This window comes from Cryptomeria japonica, chromosome 3 (assembly GCF_030272615.1).
Source record: "Cryptomeria japonica chromosome 3, Sugi_1.0, whole genome shotgun sequence".
Lineage (NCBI taxonomy): Eukaryota > Viridiplantae > Streptophyta > Pinopsida > Cupressales > Cupressaceae > Cryptomeria > Cryptomeria japonica.
Genome location: NC_081407.1, coordinates 502,632,832 through 502,650,883, shown reverse-complemented (window position 1 = coordinate 502,650,883; position 18,052 = coordinate 502,632,832). Strand labels below are relative to the sequence as shown.

At 37.6% G+C, this 18,052-nt stretch overlaps 1 protein-coding gene across 1 annotated transcript in view; it reads left to right on the top strand.

Annotated features, from left to right (window-relative positions):
- LOC131067466 (E3 ubiquitin-protein ligase UPL3) overlaps positions 1-18,052 on the top strand; it is a 67,824-nt gene that overhangs the window by 23,622 nt on the left and 26,150 nt on the right. Inside the window, exon 8 of the mRNA XM_058002491.2 lies at positions 87-1,476. Coding sequence (XP_057858474.2) covers positions 87-1,476 — 1,390 coding nt within the window. The remainder of the gene's footprint in view (positions 1-86; positions 1,477-18,052) is intronic.

Here is an 18,052-nt window from a genome sequence, read left to right as displayed (position 1 = left end):
ACAATCTTATGCTTTAAATTTCATCACAAGAGATTATTGATTTAAATATAAATTCTGTGACATGATATTATTGATTTTAAATGCAGCTTTCTAGCTGGAATTCTTGCTTGGAAAGATCCACAGGTCTTGGTACCTGCTTTGCAGATGGCAGAGGTTCTCATGCAAAAACTGCCTGATACATTTTCCAAAATGTTTGTTAGAGAAGGTGTTGTTCATGCTGTAGATACACTAATACTATCAAATCAACCCAGTACAATTTCAATGCATACAGGGAAGGATCAAGATCGTTTAACAGGGGCAATGGCAAAGCATAGACGTAACAAGCGGCCAAGTGGTGGATCAAACAGTGAGATGAATGGAATTGAAGAGCCGAAAGTTTCAGCAACTGCTGGGGATGCATCAATTCCAACCTTTAATACCGGTCTCCGTGCAGCTGTTAGTGCTCATGCTAAACGTTTCAAAGATAAATATTTCCCTGCTGTTTCAGGTCCTGCTGATGCAGGAGTTACAGAGAGACTGTGTATTTTAAAAACCCTATGCATGAAGTTAAATGGCAATTTGCTGGATTCAAAGAGGAAGTCAAAAGGCAAGGGTAAAGCTGTTGGGCATATTTCAGCTTCTAATGATGAGCAATGTTTGAATGTTATAGTTGACATACTTGAGCAACTTAGCAAAGGTGACGGTGTATCAACTTTTGAATTTATCGGTAGTGGGGTTGTAGAGTCGTTACTGAACTATTTTTCATGTACTACATTATCTAGAGAAGGCATGCTAGAGGCAGATTTTATGAAGCTTCATCAGCAGGCATTAAGAAGATTCACATTGTTTGTTGAAGTGGCTCTTCCTTTAAATAATGAAGGAAAAGAAGCTCCTATGAAATTCTTAGTAAACAAACTACAAGATGCATTAGCTTCCTTAGAACGTTTTCCTGTTATCTTAAGCCATGCTCCAAGATCAGCTAGTGGAAATGCTAGTGTTGCAGCAGGACTTAGTGCATTATCTCAGCCTTTCAAACTGCGGCTTTGTAGAGCACAAGGCGAAAAGTGTCTTCGTGATTATTCATCCAATGTTATTCTCATTGATCCTTTAGCTAATTTGGCTGCTGTTGAAGAATTTCTTTGGCCTAGAATTCAGCGAAGTGAGTCTTTGCAGAAATCTTCATCAGCAATTGGCACTTTTGATAGTGTTGCAGGTATGCCTGGCACAGAAGGAACATCGTGCCCATCTAAATTAGCTTCAGCTGCATCTGATCGCCGTCCAACAACAAGGTCTAGGTCTTTGGTGGGAGTTGGTACTGCTGCTGGCAAAGAATTGGATGATGCCCATGCTAGCTTATCAAAAGGAAAGGGAAAAGCTGTATTGAAATGTGTACCGAGTGAGTCAAGGTGTTCACAGACAAGAATTACTACGCATAGAAAAGTAGCTTCTGATAGGGAGCCACAAATGAAGCAAACACTGGGTAATTCAGGATCTGAGGTATGTTAATAAAGAGTGTTTGTATGAGGATTGAATTTAGGATCCTTAGATGCTTACCCATGAGTTATCTGAATTTACTTGTTTGCTACTTTCGTTGAATCTATATTTGTAACACAATCTTTGTATGCCATAAATCTAGGATTTAAGTTATGTTTAATGAGAGAGTTCCACATAGTTAGCTTGACATCAAGACAGCTTTTTGAATTTGCTGTATATAAATGCTTATGAAGGTTTTTTTTGTCAAATAAGATATATTTATAATCATTTAGAGTATATGCTGAATATGGTATCTCTGCTATCCATTTCTCTACCTATATTAAAAAATATTGTTGTTCCATATAGTTGTAGAATTGTATATATTATCTTGTTTGATGCTTTGTTTTATTTATGTACTCTCTAAATTACCACATCAACCGGCCAACTTTATCTGTTGAATATAGGAAGACTTCAACCAAATGAAAATACAAAGATATGAGTTATCACAACAGTGTTATAGATGCCATTTATTTGAAACTGTCAAAGAAAAAAATATGGTCCCAAGCTAACTCTATGACTAAATTTTTTAAGATATCTTGTCCTCAGATTAAATTTTGTGTTTTAGTTGAGGCAGATTTGTTTGTTCATGCCTTACAAATTTGATCTTGGAGACTCGTATATATGTACAAGTAGGTCAATGGTGATGTAAGGAGATGCTAAATTTGAATGAGTTTTTCTGGTAGCCATGATCTGTGGTGTGTGAGGACCGGATAAGCAGCATCATAAAGGAAATGGATTGATGTCTGCAGATTGAATCTCCTCTCAATGACTGTATCTGGCTTTATGATAGTCCTCATAAACTGCATGGGGTGGTTCTGTTCTATAATGCTATCCATATCTGCAAAATTCTTTGAGTATTGATCTAGTGTATTGCAACTAATATAAAATTAGAAACAAGCCCCTAAAACATTAGAAGGAAAAAGAGGGTCAAAGGGTGAATCAGGGAGCTGGAGGGACAAATATGTTGATATGATGGTGATGACAGATTTCTCACAAATTACTGAAGTCGAGCCACCTTGATCTTGGCACATGCACGACATATGCTTAAAGAAATTAATTCATTGATGAGTCTTGCATGATAAGAGTGCCAATAAAAAATTAACTGAGTATGTTAAATTAAAATATACGTAATTTGACTAATTTTTAATGCCTATTTCATCATCAAAAGCTGATTTTGTTGACCCCAATGATGCAAGACTACTACATTAAGTATGTTCAATTCATTGTTAACATATATAGATGAGTCTAATTCAGGTATGTTTAATATGATTGGTCTCAAAAGAAGATGGTACTGGCAAAGGTTCTGATAGCCACAAGGGAAAAGGCTACCAAAAGAACCGAAACATAAGCAAGCAGATTCCTTGAAGGATAAGATAATCTTGAGAGAGAACTACTTAGGGAGACAAGTCACCAAGGAAAGAAGTCCTTGATGCTCCTTGTTCTTGCGTCTCCTGCAATGTACAAGAAGCCATCTCTAGGATTCCTTGCCATACTGAAGGTAATGGTGTTTCTGCTTCTGGACTGGAACCTGGCTGAACTGCATCTTGTTTTGCTGTACTTTGTAGCTCAGCACTTGAATAAGAAATTGTTCAATTTTCCAAACTTCTATGAGAGGCTCCTGATACTTAAGAGGACCATGCATCCTCATAAAACTTCATGTCCTAGATCATTGCTATCTTTTGATATGATGGAACATAGACCTTGTAAGTCTGGGAGGACTCACTGTACCCCACAAACACACCGTTCTAGATGAAGGGTTCAGCCTCCATCCTCTTCTTTGATGGCAGATGAATGTAGACAGGGCTTCCAAACACCTGAAATGAAAATTTCTGTAATGTGAAAACTTCCTCTGTAGACAAATCCTTCATCACTGTATGGACTATGAGGACCCCATTCATAATGTAAACAACATAACTTTATGCTTTTGCCCAAAAACAAGGGCAAATCTAGGTGATGGATCATGGCCTTTGTTGTCACTGTAATGGACTTGTTCTCTCTCTTTACTACCCCATTCTGATGAGGTTGTAAGTACAGACATAACCTTCTACATCAGAGTCCTTTGAGGTATACCTGCCACCATTGTTAGACCTCAAAACTTTATTCTTCCTATCGGTTTGATTTTCCACAAGAGGTTATTGGTTTGATTTTCCGCAAGAGGTTCAAACTCTTTGAACTGTACATCCAACCTATAAAGTTGGAAGTGCCCTTTAAAGGGCCACTCTTTGAGACCAAGGTTAGTCATGTTAAGGATATAGCTTCATTTGGATTGAAGCAAGTAATATATAACGCCATTGAATGAACGGTCATGTCCCTGTAGGGTCATGACTCTAAGTGGCGTAGGTCATGCCCCTACGTGGACATGACTCTTCATCCTTTTATTTATAGGCATTGACACTTGCTGTGAACTGAAACCAATAACTATGGCAGTTTCACGAACCAGCAAGCTGTCGATATTATCATAGAAGATTAATAGTTAGAGTTATATATGTATATACACATCGGAGGTAAAACATATTCATTGCAGTGATCTTATTAAAGTCTATCCTCACTACATATTACTAGACTATTGTATTCTCTATCTCTGATCTAAATTCCTTAACATGGTATCAGAGCCACGTTGGTCGAGAAATAATAAAATAGTGACACCTCTTTTCTAAAAAAAATTCAGACTTGCACTCAGAATCAAAGGAAAATCAATCATGGTGAACAGTGTTAGAGTGGAGGATAGACTCGAAGGCGCATCCAACTTCGTCTCATGGAGAATTTGAATAATAGCAATTCTTCAAGAACTCGAACTAGATGCATACATAGAAGAAGATACTAAGATGCCCAAAGACGAGCCAGAGAAAACAACCTGGAAAAGACACAACAACAAGCCTAAGAAAATCATAATTGATGCTGTTAAAGATCACATTCTTCCAACCATCTCAAAACTAACTTCAGCTTATGATATGTTCAAGACCATTCAAAACTCATATGAAATAAATAATGCAAGCAGATTGCTCACTTTAAAACAGCAATTAATGCATATCTACATGAACAAAGGAGAAACAATCACATCCTATTTCATGAGGATTTCAGAATTAAAAGACCAATTGTCAACTATTGGGAATAATATAGATGATATGGAGCTATCTCTAATAGAACTTAAGGGATTACCATCCAGTTGGGAATCCTTTATTCAAGGCATTAGTGCTCGTCTGACACTACCAAAATTCGATCAACTCAAGAATGATTGTACTCAAGAAGAATCTCGACTAATCACAAGAGGGTTGGGTCCAAACAAAGGGGGAGAAATTCAAGCACTACATGCTAACACAAGCAACCAAGGGAAGAAAAGGAAGTTCAAACAAAAGAGAGGAAATAATCACAAAAGCAAAGACTTCTCCAAGATTCAATGCTACAAGTGTGATAAATTTGGACACACTCACAGGTTCTGCCCAGAAAGAAAGAAAGCTCAAGCAACCATAGCTGAAGTCAAGGAAGTAGAGAGTCCTCTATTTTTCTTAGCCTTATCAAGCGAACTAAACTCAAACAAACATATGTGGATGATCGATAGTGGAACATCTCGACACATAACCGGTTTTAGAGATCAATTCGAAACCTTTGAAGGCCACTCAACTGAAGAAGTTACAATAGGAGACAATTCTACCTATCCAGTGAAAGGAATTGGGACCTGCTCAATTCAATTAAGAACAAGAGTTACATTACAATTGAAAGATGTTCTCTTTGTACCAGGTATCAAAAGGAATTTGGTCTCTATTTCATGACTAGCTGATCAAGGATATCGTGTCACCTTCCATGAAGATAAAGTTCTACTCTGGCCTAAATACTCTAACATAAAGAATGCTATTCCTATAGGATCTAGAGATGGTAGTTTATACAAATTATGTTATACTCAAAAACAAGCACTAAATCATGAAGTATCAAACTCTAATGAAATTTGGCATAGAAGATTAGGACATCTTCCATTTAGTGCCCTACCTTCTATAGGAAAAATTACCACAGGATTACCCAATCTAAAATCTGATCATGTTGGAACTTGTAAAGGATGTGCTCTAGGGAAGAACTCAAAAGGGTTCTTTCCCTCAAGTGAACACAAATCAAAAGTTGTACTAGAACTTGTCCACATTGATTTGTGTGGTCCAATGTCATTACCATCACTAAGGGGATTCTTGTATTACGTGATATTTGTTGATGATTACTCTAGGAAAACTTGGATCTATTTCATAAAACTCAAAGAATCAAATGAAGTGTTAATGAAATTTAAAGAATTTAAGGCCCTAGTGGAAAATCAAACTGGGAAGAAAATAAAGACTCTAAGATCAGATAATGGAGGTGAATATATCTCTGAAAATTTTAAAGAATTCTACATTTCTGTTGGGATTAAGAGGGAGTGTATTGTACCTTATAATCCTCAACAAAATGGAGTTGAAGAAAGAAAAAATAGAACCATCATCGAAGCTGCTAAAGCCATGATGCATGATCAAAATCTACATATCTCATTTTGGGTTGAAGCCTCAAATACAACTGTGTACATTCAAAATAGATGCCCTCATTCAATCCTAGAGAATATAACACTTGAAGAAGCCTTTACAAGAAATAAACCAGATTTAAGCCATCTAAGAATCTTTGGTTGTCACGTGTATATTCATGTTCCTAAAGAAAAGAGGACCAAACTAGAACCCTTCGGGAAGAAAGGCATATTGGTTGGCTACAGTGAAACCACTAAAGGATACAGAGTCTATATTCCAGGACAAAGATCCATTGAAATCAGTAGAGATGTCAAATTTGAAGAAGATGCTGTTTATAAACTATCTCTAAGTACAGAAGATGATCTAACCGCAGAATCAGATGAAAATCCTACAATTGAAAATCAGAGGGAGAATAGCATAGAAAATCATGAACTTCAATCACCTAATTTTGAGAATGTTGAGGATTTATAGCATAGAAAATCATGAACTTCAATCACCTAATTTTGAGAATGTTGAAAATCCTAACAAGAAGAAAAGACCACTATGGGCAAGAAAGATGATTGAATAAAATAATGTGGAACCCGATGAAATCTTCAAAGAGAATAAGAAAACAAGAAGTCAATCATGCTATGTTGCCCTCATGACCGAACTTACAAAATCTGAACCATCAAATGTTGAAGAGGCTTTAACATGTCAAGCTTGGAAAGATGCAATGATTGAGGAATACCAATCAAAATGATGTCTGGGACATTGTACCTAGACCAAAAGACAAATCAGTTGTCTCATCAAAGTGGTTATTCAAAATCAAATATGCACCAGATGGTAGTATTAAAAAACACAAAGCCATATTCGTTGCCAGGGGGTTCTCTCAAAAGGTTGGAATTGATTATGAAGAGACATTTGCTCCAGTTGCCCGATATACTTCTGTAAGAACCATCATTGCCATTGCAGCTTCCAAAGGGTGGAAGATACACCAAATGGACGTGAAGATCGCATTTTTGAATGGTGTTATTGGGGAAGAAGTATATATATAGAACGACCTGAAGGCTTTGCTACACATGATAGAAATCTCTATGTGTGTAGACTAAAACAAACTCTCTACGGCCTTAAGCAAGATCCTAGGGCATGGTACGCAAGGATAGATAGGTCTCTCTCCAAACTAGGATATTCCAAAAATGAAGCAGACTCTAACATATACTTCAAAATATCGGATGGTGACATCTTAATACTTGTTCTCTATGTTGATGACTTGTTGATAACAAGAGAAGATCACCTCATTGCAAAATGCAAACAAGATCTTGTGGCTGAATTCAATATGAAGGATCTAGGTCTACTGCACTATTTTCTGGGCCTAGAAGTATGGCAAAAAGAGAATTATATTTTCCTAAATCAAGGAGAATACACCACTGATATCCTGACCAGATTTGGTATGATAGATTGTAAGCCTCTATCCATTCCAATGGAAACAAATTTTCATAAGCTCAAAAGTGAAGCAGTAGATTCGGAGCCTACAAATCCTACATACTATAGACACATTATTGGATTTTTTATGTACCTGGTAAACACGTGCCCTGATATTTGTTACGCTACCAATGTGTTAAGTCATTTCATGTGCAAACCTAAGAAGATTCACCTAATGGCTGCTAAGCATATTCTGAGATACTTGCGTGGCACTATTGGACTTGGCCTGAAGTATAAAAATGTTGAGATACAACTCCAAGGGTATTCTGATTCCGACTGGGCAGGAAGTTCCATTGATCGTAAAAGTACAATGGGGTGTTGCTTTAGTCTTGTATCAGCTATGATATCCTGGTTTAGCAGAAAACAATCAGCAATTGCTCAGAGTTCCACTGAAGCCGAATATATGGCTGCCTCCATGGGAGCACGTGAGGCAGTATGGTTAAGGAAATTGCTAGTTGGACTATTTGGGAAGCCCCTAAACCCCACTGTGATTCACTGTGATAATCAAAGCTGCATCAAACTTTCTGTAAATCCAGTTTTTCATAATCGATCCAAGCATATAGAAATCCCATAGCATTACATAAGATATATGGTAGACAAAGATGTCATCAAATTGACCTACATCAGCACTGAAGAGCAAAGTGCCGACATATTCACCAAACCTCTTGCAAAGTTGAAAGTGGAGTACTCTAGAGGTAAACTTAGTATGACTAAATTATAATGGAAATTTCTGATATTAATCTTAATCATATGTAATTGATATATTCATGAATATCTTGAATGCAATATTGCATGTATGTCTTATGTCATGGAAGGTGACGATCTTTCATGTGATGTAAGTGTAAGATCTCTATTGTAAGGTGACGACTTTCACAATAGCCTGATCTCTTATCAAGATTGACTACATTAAGTTGCTGTCCTGGAATGTGCCGGAAATCTTGATACTAAATTTGCTATGATGAGTTATTGAATTGTTATCATTAAATGATTGTTCTGAAATATGTTGGAAATATTCATAACAATCACATTATGATTGACTACATTAATTTGCTGTCCCGGAATGTGCCGGATATCATGATACTAAAATTATTTCAACTGTGATAATGACAATGTTACAATTGTCACTAGAATCAAGGTTGCAATCTGATAAGACTTCAAGTAGTTGTTGTCCCAGAGTGCTGGATATCAGATAATCCATATCTCTTTGAGATATGAAGTATTTCACTAGTAAGTGTTACTACGTGAATGATCATGTCAAATGAATGTGTATATCTAGAATGTTGTTCCGTAAAACTTAATTATGAAATTCAATCCTCTTTTGATAAGATGGAGTGTTAAGGATATAGCTTCATTCGGATTGAAGCAGGTAATATATAACGACATTGAATGAAGGGTCATGTCGCCGTAGTGTCATGACTCTATGTGGCATAAGCCAGGTAGAAGTCATGCCCCTACGTGGACATGACTCTTCATCCTTTTATTTATAGGCATCGACACTTGCTGTGAACCGAACCGAATAACTGTGGCAGTTTCACGAACCAGCAAGCTGTTGATATTATCATAGAAGATTAATAGTTAGAGTTATATATATATATATATATATATATATACACACACACAAATCGGAGGTAAAACATATTCACTGCAGTGATCTTATTAAAGTCTATCCTCACTACATATTATCAGACTATTGTATTCTCTATCTCTGATCTAAATTCCTTAACAAGTCATCTTTGTGTTCATAGAACACATTAAAAACACACAACAGCTAGAAAAACTCAGATCAGTGGCCTATCATAGGTGCAGAGTGACACTTTGATCACTGGAGTAGTTATGGTATCATCTGACCATACAGACTCTTATAGGTAGTGGTCTGTACTATACATGGATTTAAAAGATCTCAGATTGCATGAATTAAGACCATGTTAAATTTTTAGTCCATGTAAGCAGATTCTGCACGCAAAATATTTAATCCTAAAAGGAGGTAGCTTAACATTTGAAAACTTTAATCAAAACAATAATCTTTGAATATGCTAATTCACAAACTGCTGAAATTTGAGCTGAACACAATATTGAACTCTCAAATGTGCATTTGTCTTCTCATTGAAACTGAAAAATAAAACCGTACTAGCTCAAAATTGGAATGAATTCTTAGAGAATAGACTAGATGCAGAAGAATTTCTAAATATTAAAATTAGAGAATATACTTTTGAGTACACCAAGAATCTAAGAAAGAGAAACTAGATGAGGAGTCAAGTAAAGCTCCAATTTAAACGTACAACTCATTGGAGTGACTCAGTTTGACTAATTAGTTATTTATTCTGACTAATAAATCAACCTGGTCTAACATTTGACAACTCCTAATCAAGGCAGTTGAAACTAAGTCACATCAACATCTCGCTCTTGTCTCAGATGGTCAACTAACCTGACTAGAGGATTAGTTGTGCTATCGCTACCATAATAGTACAGTAACAACTCAAGGTAAAAATTCTTGAAGGAATTCCAACCTTATGTTTGTCCAGAACATAACTGTCGCATCATCCATTTTGTTTTTTAGATCTCCTCAATTGACTCTTCTTGATGATAGCTCTCCAAAATCCTTTCATTGTTTGATATTTTTTCTGATGCCGTGTAATTTTGATAGGAGCAGCAAATTAGAACCACATCGATATACCTGAAATAATGTGGGAGAATCCAGTGATTTTTTGAATAGATTATCAGGAGTACATTTGCACAAGCTTCTCATCTTCAAATTTGTCATCGATATGCGATTTTTTTATAAATTTGCTTATTACTCTTGAACTCGCTGGAGTTTCTGAAACCTCCCACGAGACTTGTGATCTTCTGAGTTAAACAAATTACACACATATGACCTCTTCTATAGGTTCATTGGTCTGATATTGTATTCTAAATATTATTTGAAGTATAATTGCGTTTTAATTTGATTGTTGGTTCTTATTTTTTGTAGATGTATGTAAATTTTGCTATTTAACCTAGAAAATATTTTGCTAGGAAAACACAGGTGCATGCTATTTTTCTCATAGTTACTAGGAAACAGGGATCAGAACCGGTATGGGGCAGGGGGTACAGGAGTGTTCAGCAGTACACTATTTTTTTTTTTGGTCAGTAATATATTATTTTATTAATAAAATTCATCAAAAGGAGTACATACTTCAAAAAACCTCCAGCAGTATTAACTGCACAACATACCACCCATAATCTCTAAATCTGAAAATAATCCTTTTAACCCTCTACAGTCACTCCAAAATGAAAGAGTTTGCAGAAACAGTATAAAGCACATACAAACAGCCCAACAGTTATCACTATACAGCGTATATTAAAATTGTTTTGCTGTCATTAAAATTACTAAGCAAACACCAACTATACTAAACTAAGCAATTAAAGATTCTCAGGTTCATCTATGAACTTGGCCAGGATTTTCATAGCTTCCTCTGTGCGCACTCTTTGTCTCAGCTCTCGGCTCATCTCCACTCGTGCCACTTATGTGTCGCTCTAAGAGCCTCCTCAACTCGCATTAATTCTGCAAATGTCTTGAACGCCTCCCAGCCGCGTCTTGCTAGAGCTCTCCACCTTGCCTTCAACTCGTCCTCTTGCCAGCGAACAAAGGGAAAGAGATTCACTGTTTCCGCCATCCCTTCTGAAATGTCAATTCACTCTCTCGGAATTGCCTATTCAAAGATTGATTTTATGCCTCCCAAATATTCACTGCTATTAACTCATGCAAAACCTACTTCACCTTATCCACTGCATCATCAAATTCTAAGCCCCAGGCTCCAATTAAAGAGTAAATCTCCATATTAGTACTATATCTATGGCTTATGTACGCAATGTCCTCCCCTAACATTAATTTTACTGCATCTCTTAATCTATCATCATTGTATAGAAATAGGCTTTGTAATCGCCTATCCGACACCTTGCCCACGAAAGGCACTAATTTCTTGTTTGTCTTAAAGGTGAAGCTAGCTTCCATCTTCCCATTGCTACAATGCCGTCACCTCTACAATCTTATTCTCCACTCTCTACAATTCACTCTCAAAGATAGCCGAGCTAATGGAAATAACATGCAGAGCCACCAAATATCAATAAAACAATCAATTCGTCTAACATCATACCCAACATCAACGTCCTACTCCGCCGTCATAAGCCAGTTTCATCAATGCAGTGCCATGAGTACACTATCCGAGCTTTATTCTCCACTCTGTCCGCACGATTTGACATTAACTCCACCTCTAATTCGTGCCAACTAACTTGTGTACTTTCCATTATTTCATCCTACCAACATTCTCAGGTTTGCCATAGGAATGTTATCATCTTCCATGTCACCAATAGGCAAACTGCGAAGATCTTCTTCCAATTGATAGTCTTGTACCTCTCCAAACGATGTGGCCCATTTGGACAACACATCAGCCACATCGTTCGCTGCTCTGCACATAGGAGTGACTTTGAAGTCACTAAAACAATTTAAGTCACTTTTAATTTTTGGACGTATTTATTTAAAAGCCAAGCTTGTATTTCCCTTTTTATTATTGTATTTACAATGATCAAAGAATCACCTTCCAGATGTAATCTTTTGAAGCCTAACTTTAATCCCCAATCAATCGCCATGAACGCTGCTTGCGCTTCAGCCTCATTGTTCATACCCTTCTCCAAATGTTTAGCACCCCATGCAATTATATTGCCCTTCTATTGATGTGTTTTTTATGCACAAAACATTTCAGAATAAAGTACCAAGGTAATTTACCCTCTCTTGAACAAAATCACCTCAGATGCTAAGAATGAGATCAACTAAAATGATTCCAAGGTTTCTACATGTCAAGTCTTGACGAGTGGGTAACTCAATGGTTGATGTGAATTGCTGTGTTTCACTTGGGCACTTACGCAAATGTTTGGATTATCATGAATGATGCGGAATAGGTGTGCCGACAACTTAAGATTTATCAATATGGCTTTGGATTTACTTCTTACTAAAAAATGGGCAAAAGGAATAGGGTTCAGGAAATCTGTTCTAAGCCTAGGAATGTAGGAAATGATGAATGGATTTAATGGAATCAAACCAGGCAAGGTCTCACAATCAGGTATTGACACAAGCTTAGTGCAATCATCTAAGGTACACTTAAAGATTTTCAGGCTATCACCATCAAACGTTGACATCATCCAAGTTGATGCTTGTCAAGGGACGTGTAATAGTTGAAGTTTAGCTTACTTAAAATTCCAGTTGACCACACAAGGCGCACTTACCAGCGGCAAGAGGCTAGTGGTATGGATTAAGGATTCCACGCAAATGAATTCAACAAATTTTCCACTCAATCTTAACATACATGAAAATAAATTCTAATCTAAATTCTAATCTAACTTGGAGGAATTGAGAACCATGAATGCAAATACAACACTTGAAGAGCAAAATCACCAACAATTGAACAATGATTAGGATTCAAATAGCTGTAGCATATACCAACAATTCTACAAAAACTCTCTTACAAATGAGAGACAAGGAGGCATATATAGTCTCTTACAAAATGGATGGCCAAGATCAACGGTCGAGATCATGCCAACAAAACCCTAGAATTGCCCTAATTAGGGTTACATAAAAAATGGCGCCACCAACATATGGCCCAATGAAAAGATACCTAGTCATCAAATAGGTAATCTTCTAGAAGATTCCTCCCTGCATCTCTCTCTCTCTCTCCTAGCATACTCCAAGAATCTAGCCAATACTGAATCTAACTCCTCCATGGAAATGCTAGGCAAGGTATCCTGCTGTAAATCAATCACGTCTAGTGAGTCCGAGCAAACATTCAAAGTGTTCTTCCATTCTGGCATGAGCTTCTGCGAACTATGAACATGAATCAACAAAGAGACCAAGTCATCTATCTGACTCTTCTTCAAAAAGGTCCAACTGGCAAAAATACATAAATTTCATCTTGTCTCTTAATTCGGCTAAGTGTAAACCACTAGCATCACTAACATCAACACCCAATAATTCCTCAATCGAGGCAAGGATCTTCATCTGAATGTCTTGAGTTAATCCTTCCATCTCCATACAACTCGACGGCTAATGAACAATACCAGCCATGGAAATTATATCTGTCTCCACTGTGCACAATGTTCTTGCTAACCAAGGTGGAATTAAGAATCTTCTTCAAAGCCTGGAGGCGTGGAATAGTCATCTCTTGGATAGGCCGGAATTCTTCCCAAACTCCCTCCAAATACTGGATTCTGAATACAAGCCCCGTTGTCCTATCATATGCATGAACAAATTGAGTAAGGAAATCGTCTGCCTGCTTTCTTGTGCTCTCAATCCATTTTTCCACCTCCGAGTGTGTACCTCTTGCTACCTCACAGTGTGAATGTATTCCATGGTCAACTGCAATAGGGGAAATAAGGGTGGGATTTTCACGCCTTCTCCCTGCAATATACTCTCTGAGTCTAATACTCTCTTCTCTGTACCTTTCTTTCTCCGCAATCGCTCTGCCTAACCTCGCATCGATTGCTTGGAGGTTTTCACCAATCTCCTGGAATTCCTACTTTCTGGATGTACGACCAAGGGCAACTGAAGTGATCTGGAAATCCATAGGAGTAGCCATGTCTGCTGTCACGCCTGCAATAGGAACAACAATCTGCGCAATCTGCATTCCTGTCTCATCTCTAGCTATGTGTGACAAAATCTCCGCTCTCTTGGGCTCCTTCCCCTTAGCACTCCTAGCTAGGTAGTCATCAATATCATCAATAGGCTGCACCTCTATCATTTGTTTACTTTTCTCTATACTTCTCATCAGCCATTCAGGAATAGCGGCCATCTCCATACCATCATCGAGGCATATTTCTTGATCAAGCTTTTTCAATGCCGAGATAACATCATCATCATCATCAGGATTATTCTTGGTCCAATCATATACCTCATTTCCCAAACTAACTTCCAAAAGGACAGTAGGGGATTCCGGTTGATCATTATTCTCATCAGGAGGTGCAGATGTCGCTGTGGCATGGAACTCCTGAATATTCTCTGGTAGTATCACTGTGTTGGAACACTGTCGGGTCTCCTTATTCTGTTCTGGTACTTCAATCACTTCGATTGATGAGACACTGGGAGGGGGTGAAGGAATGATAAGTGGAGGAATGATAGTCTTCTGTTTCTTCTTCATCTCATCAATCTTCTTCCCTCTGGCCTTGACTTCTTCTGGCGTGTTCTTCCTTCTCTTGGGAGCTTGACTCTCTTCGTCTGCATGAATCCTGACATCACTGATAGTCCTCTGATCATCCTTGGAAGTAGACTCTTCCGGTTTCATCCTTTCATAAGTGAAGGGAACATCCATGTCAACTAACTTATTCATCTGTATATCTACCCATATGTGGGAGAAATTCAAGACCTCTCTCATAAATATATTCAGGTCAATCTCTTTTGACTCTGACCAATTACGCAATAGGATTGCCTTCTTCATTTCACTCTCATACTGTGGATGTGTATAATCTCTATCATCTAATACTTGATCGGGAATGAGGAAAAGTCCACACTTCCTCATGAAATCCACTGACGTTCTGGACCACATTCTTCTCTTCACTGCCTGCTCGTCCATCAGGTTAGCCCAATAATCTTCTATGTCAATCTTGTGAGTGAACTTCTCTCCTCTGATCCTACGACCTTCTTGTTTGTAGGGTTCAGATTGAAACCCATGAATCCTGAGTTATGTGAAAGTGGGAAACTGTATATACCACGATCCATATTTTTCTATTAACTCTGTTGCCTCCTTGGACAATCTTTTGTGGATTCCACCTTGCAGCATCCGTGTGATGGACATAGTGAATGCATCATTCACTCTCTTATAGTCTTCAATTCTATACATGCTCAGTTGGGGGTAGCATTCATGACTCTTGAATTTTCCTTGCCCATTCCGACTTCACCTTTGCATATTAATCCTCTGTATGAAACAAACCGTGCAAGCAGGTACACCAGGTAAGAAGTCATGGCGAATGACTTGGACCAATTCACTAGTGTTCCTCTAAATCCAGGTTGTCACTTATAATTTTGGACCAATTCACTAGTGTTCCTCTAAGACAATCCTGGATGAAGTAGAACATCCATCCATCAAATATTGCTTCCTGCGGCATCCCCATCACTCTGTTGAGTAGGAATATCAAATCACTATACTCCTTGAAATCTATGCACATGAGTGTCTTGGGAGTCTTGGAATGATGAGACCTAGGCTCAATCATCCACTCTTTGTTAACTAAATTCTTGCATACACCCATCTTCTTCGTTTATCTTTTTGCATAATCCTCCTTGGTCACATCCTTCATGTCTGTTCCACGTGGAATTTCGAACACCTCCGCAATAGCATCCTCAACAAGGTAGGCGATGACAACGCCCTTAGGAGTCTTGATCATTCTTGTGAGTGGATCGTAAGATCGTGCACACTCCAGGATAAGCTCACTGCACTGTATGGATTGTGGAAATCCAGCGGCATGGAAAATGCCACTCTTCATAATATTCACATATGTTGGGGAAGGAACCTGATCTCCGACTCCGAACATCCGACTCTGCATCTGGTCGAAGTCTAGGAAATGCATGTTTGTATCAGTGATCTCCTTCCATCTGGATGAAATCTTAAGTTTTGGATAAAATCCAGTCTCCAGCATCTTCAATAGTTCTTTCCTTTCCTTATATCCCGACTTTGACATCGCACTTGTATGAAGCTCGAAGTTAGACTTAGGAAAATAAATAATGTTCTTTTAATAAAATTCCCGACTTTCTAAATATTTAGCTAATTTAGAGCACGGAGTCAGGAAAATAATCCATACACTTGGTAAATTTTAGCAATTAAGTTCAAAGTGTGACAACACTAAGGCATGGAAGCCTTCCATAAAATTCATTAATACCTCCTTATGCTTAGAAAATATGCAAGCTAAAATGCAAAGGAGTATACCGGATAGATGACGACTAAGGAAAGGTGTGAAAGGTTGTGTTTTCACACAATGAATGTCTGAAGACACCTTCTGCAGTCAACGATGGAGGTCAAGAATTCTGAAGACAACCTGAAAATCAGACTTTTAAAACATGTAATCTTCAAAAATGTGCATAAACTCGATAAAAATCAGTTTAAATGATGAAAATAATCGTATACAGGAATGTAAGTGTGGCTGGTAAAAATTTAATTTCTGAGGACAAGTCTGAAAATTGAATACTTCAGACTTACTAGCACCTTGCAAGGTAGTTAAAAATCCCTGAAAATGATGAAAAATGGCTAAGGAATCAGCTCCAAGCAAAATCACCAAAATGGTTAGGTGGCTAGAAATGAAAATTTCTGAGGACAACCGCCTAACAATGAAGTTTTCAGACCTGCAACAACGATAAAATGGTTTAAAAAAATGCACAGAAAACTCCGTAAAACACCTCCAAATGCAAAATGCCCAAGTTGGAATTGGCTGGGCAATAAAAAATTTAAGTCTGAAAATTAATGGCAGCCATTAATGGAGGTCAAAATCTGAAGCAAACCTCAGATTTGAAGCGAATCAGCAAACTGGAGATGATGACAGCCACCAAGAATGCATGAAAATCCACCAAAATGTGGCACCAAATCACTCTCCAAGCAAAATCGAAATTTTCCCAACTATGGTGCCAAAATGGAATTCTGAAAATGTTGTCAATGACAACTTAGATCTGCAGTGCCAAGGATGGCAGCAATCTGGAAAATCGCCCAAGTTGGGATTGGATACCCCAAACACAAAAAATCGCCTTCTTTAGCAAAAATCGAATTTTTCCAGCTATGGCGCCAAGGTGAAATTCTGAAAAATGTTATTAATGGCAGCCTTGATCTGCAACAATGAAGGTTTGAACAACAAGTAAATGATGGAGGAAAAAATCACTTAAGCCTCCAAACATAAAATCGCCAACTTTCACCAAAAAATGCCAAATTTGGAAAAATCGCCAAACTTAGCAAAATCAAAATTCTGAAACTGGTCTTTAATGGCAGCCAAGAGGAATAGATCAGCAAGCTGGAAAAAATGGAGGAAAATAAATCCTCAATCCCACACTTCACCAAAACGCCTTGCTAAAAATTCGCCCAACTTGGAGAAAAATTGCTTTCATGGAGACACCTGGCAGATTTAATAATAAAATAATGCTAAGTCTCCTCGCTTATATTTGCTTTCACCTCTCACTTTCACCACACAAGTAATGTGGGATAAAACACTTGTATATATACTTGCTTGGTGAAAACCTAACTTGCTTCTAGAAGGTTAAAATATTAAATGATTATTGCAAGTTATTTAAATCTTTGCTTTTAAAATATTAAATAATCGTTAATCATTATTTAAAAGCAATTAAATGGGGCTTATTTATTAAAATATTGCAAATTAAATCCAAAATAAGCCTCCAGGGGAAAATCGACTTGGGTTGGGATTGAAAAATCCCTTTAAAAATCATTAAAATGTCAAAATTTGCCCCTTAAGAGAAAATCAACCTTAGCTTGGATAAAAATACATGCATAAATTCATCAAAATTGCAGACAAAAACCTCCCAGGGGAAAATCGATATGAGCTTGGACAAAATCCAGACAAATGCACTCGCAAAAAATCACCCCCAGGGG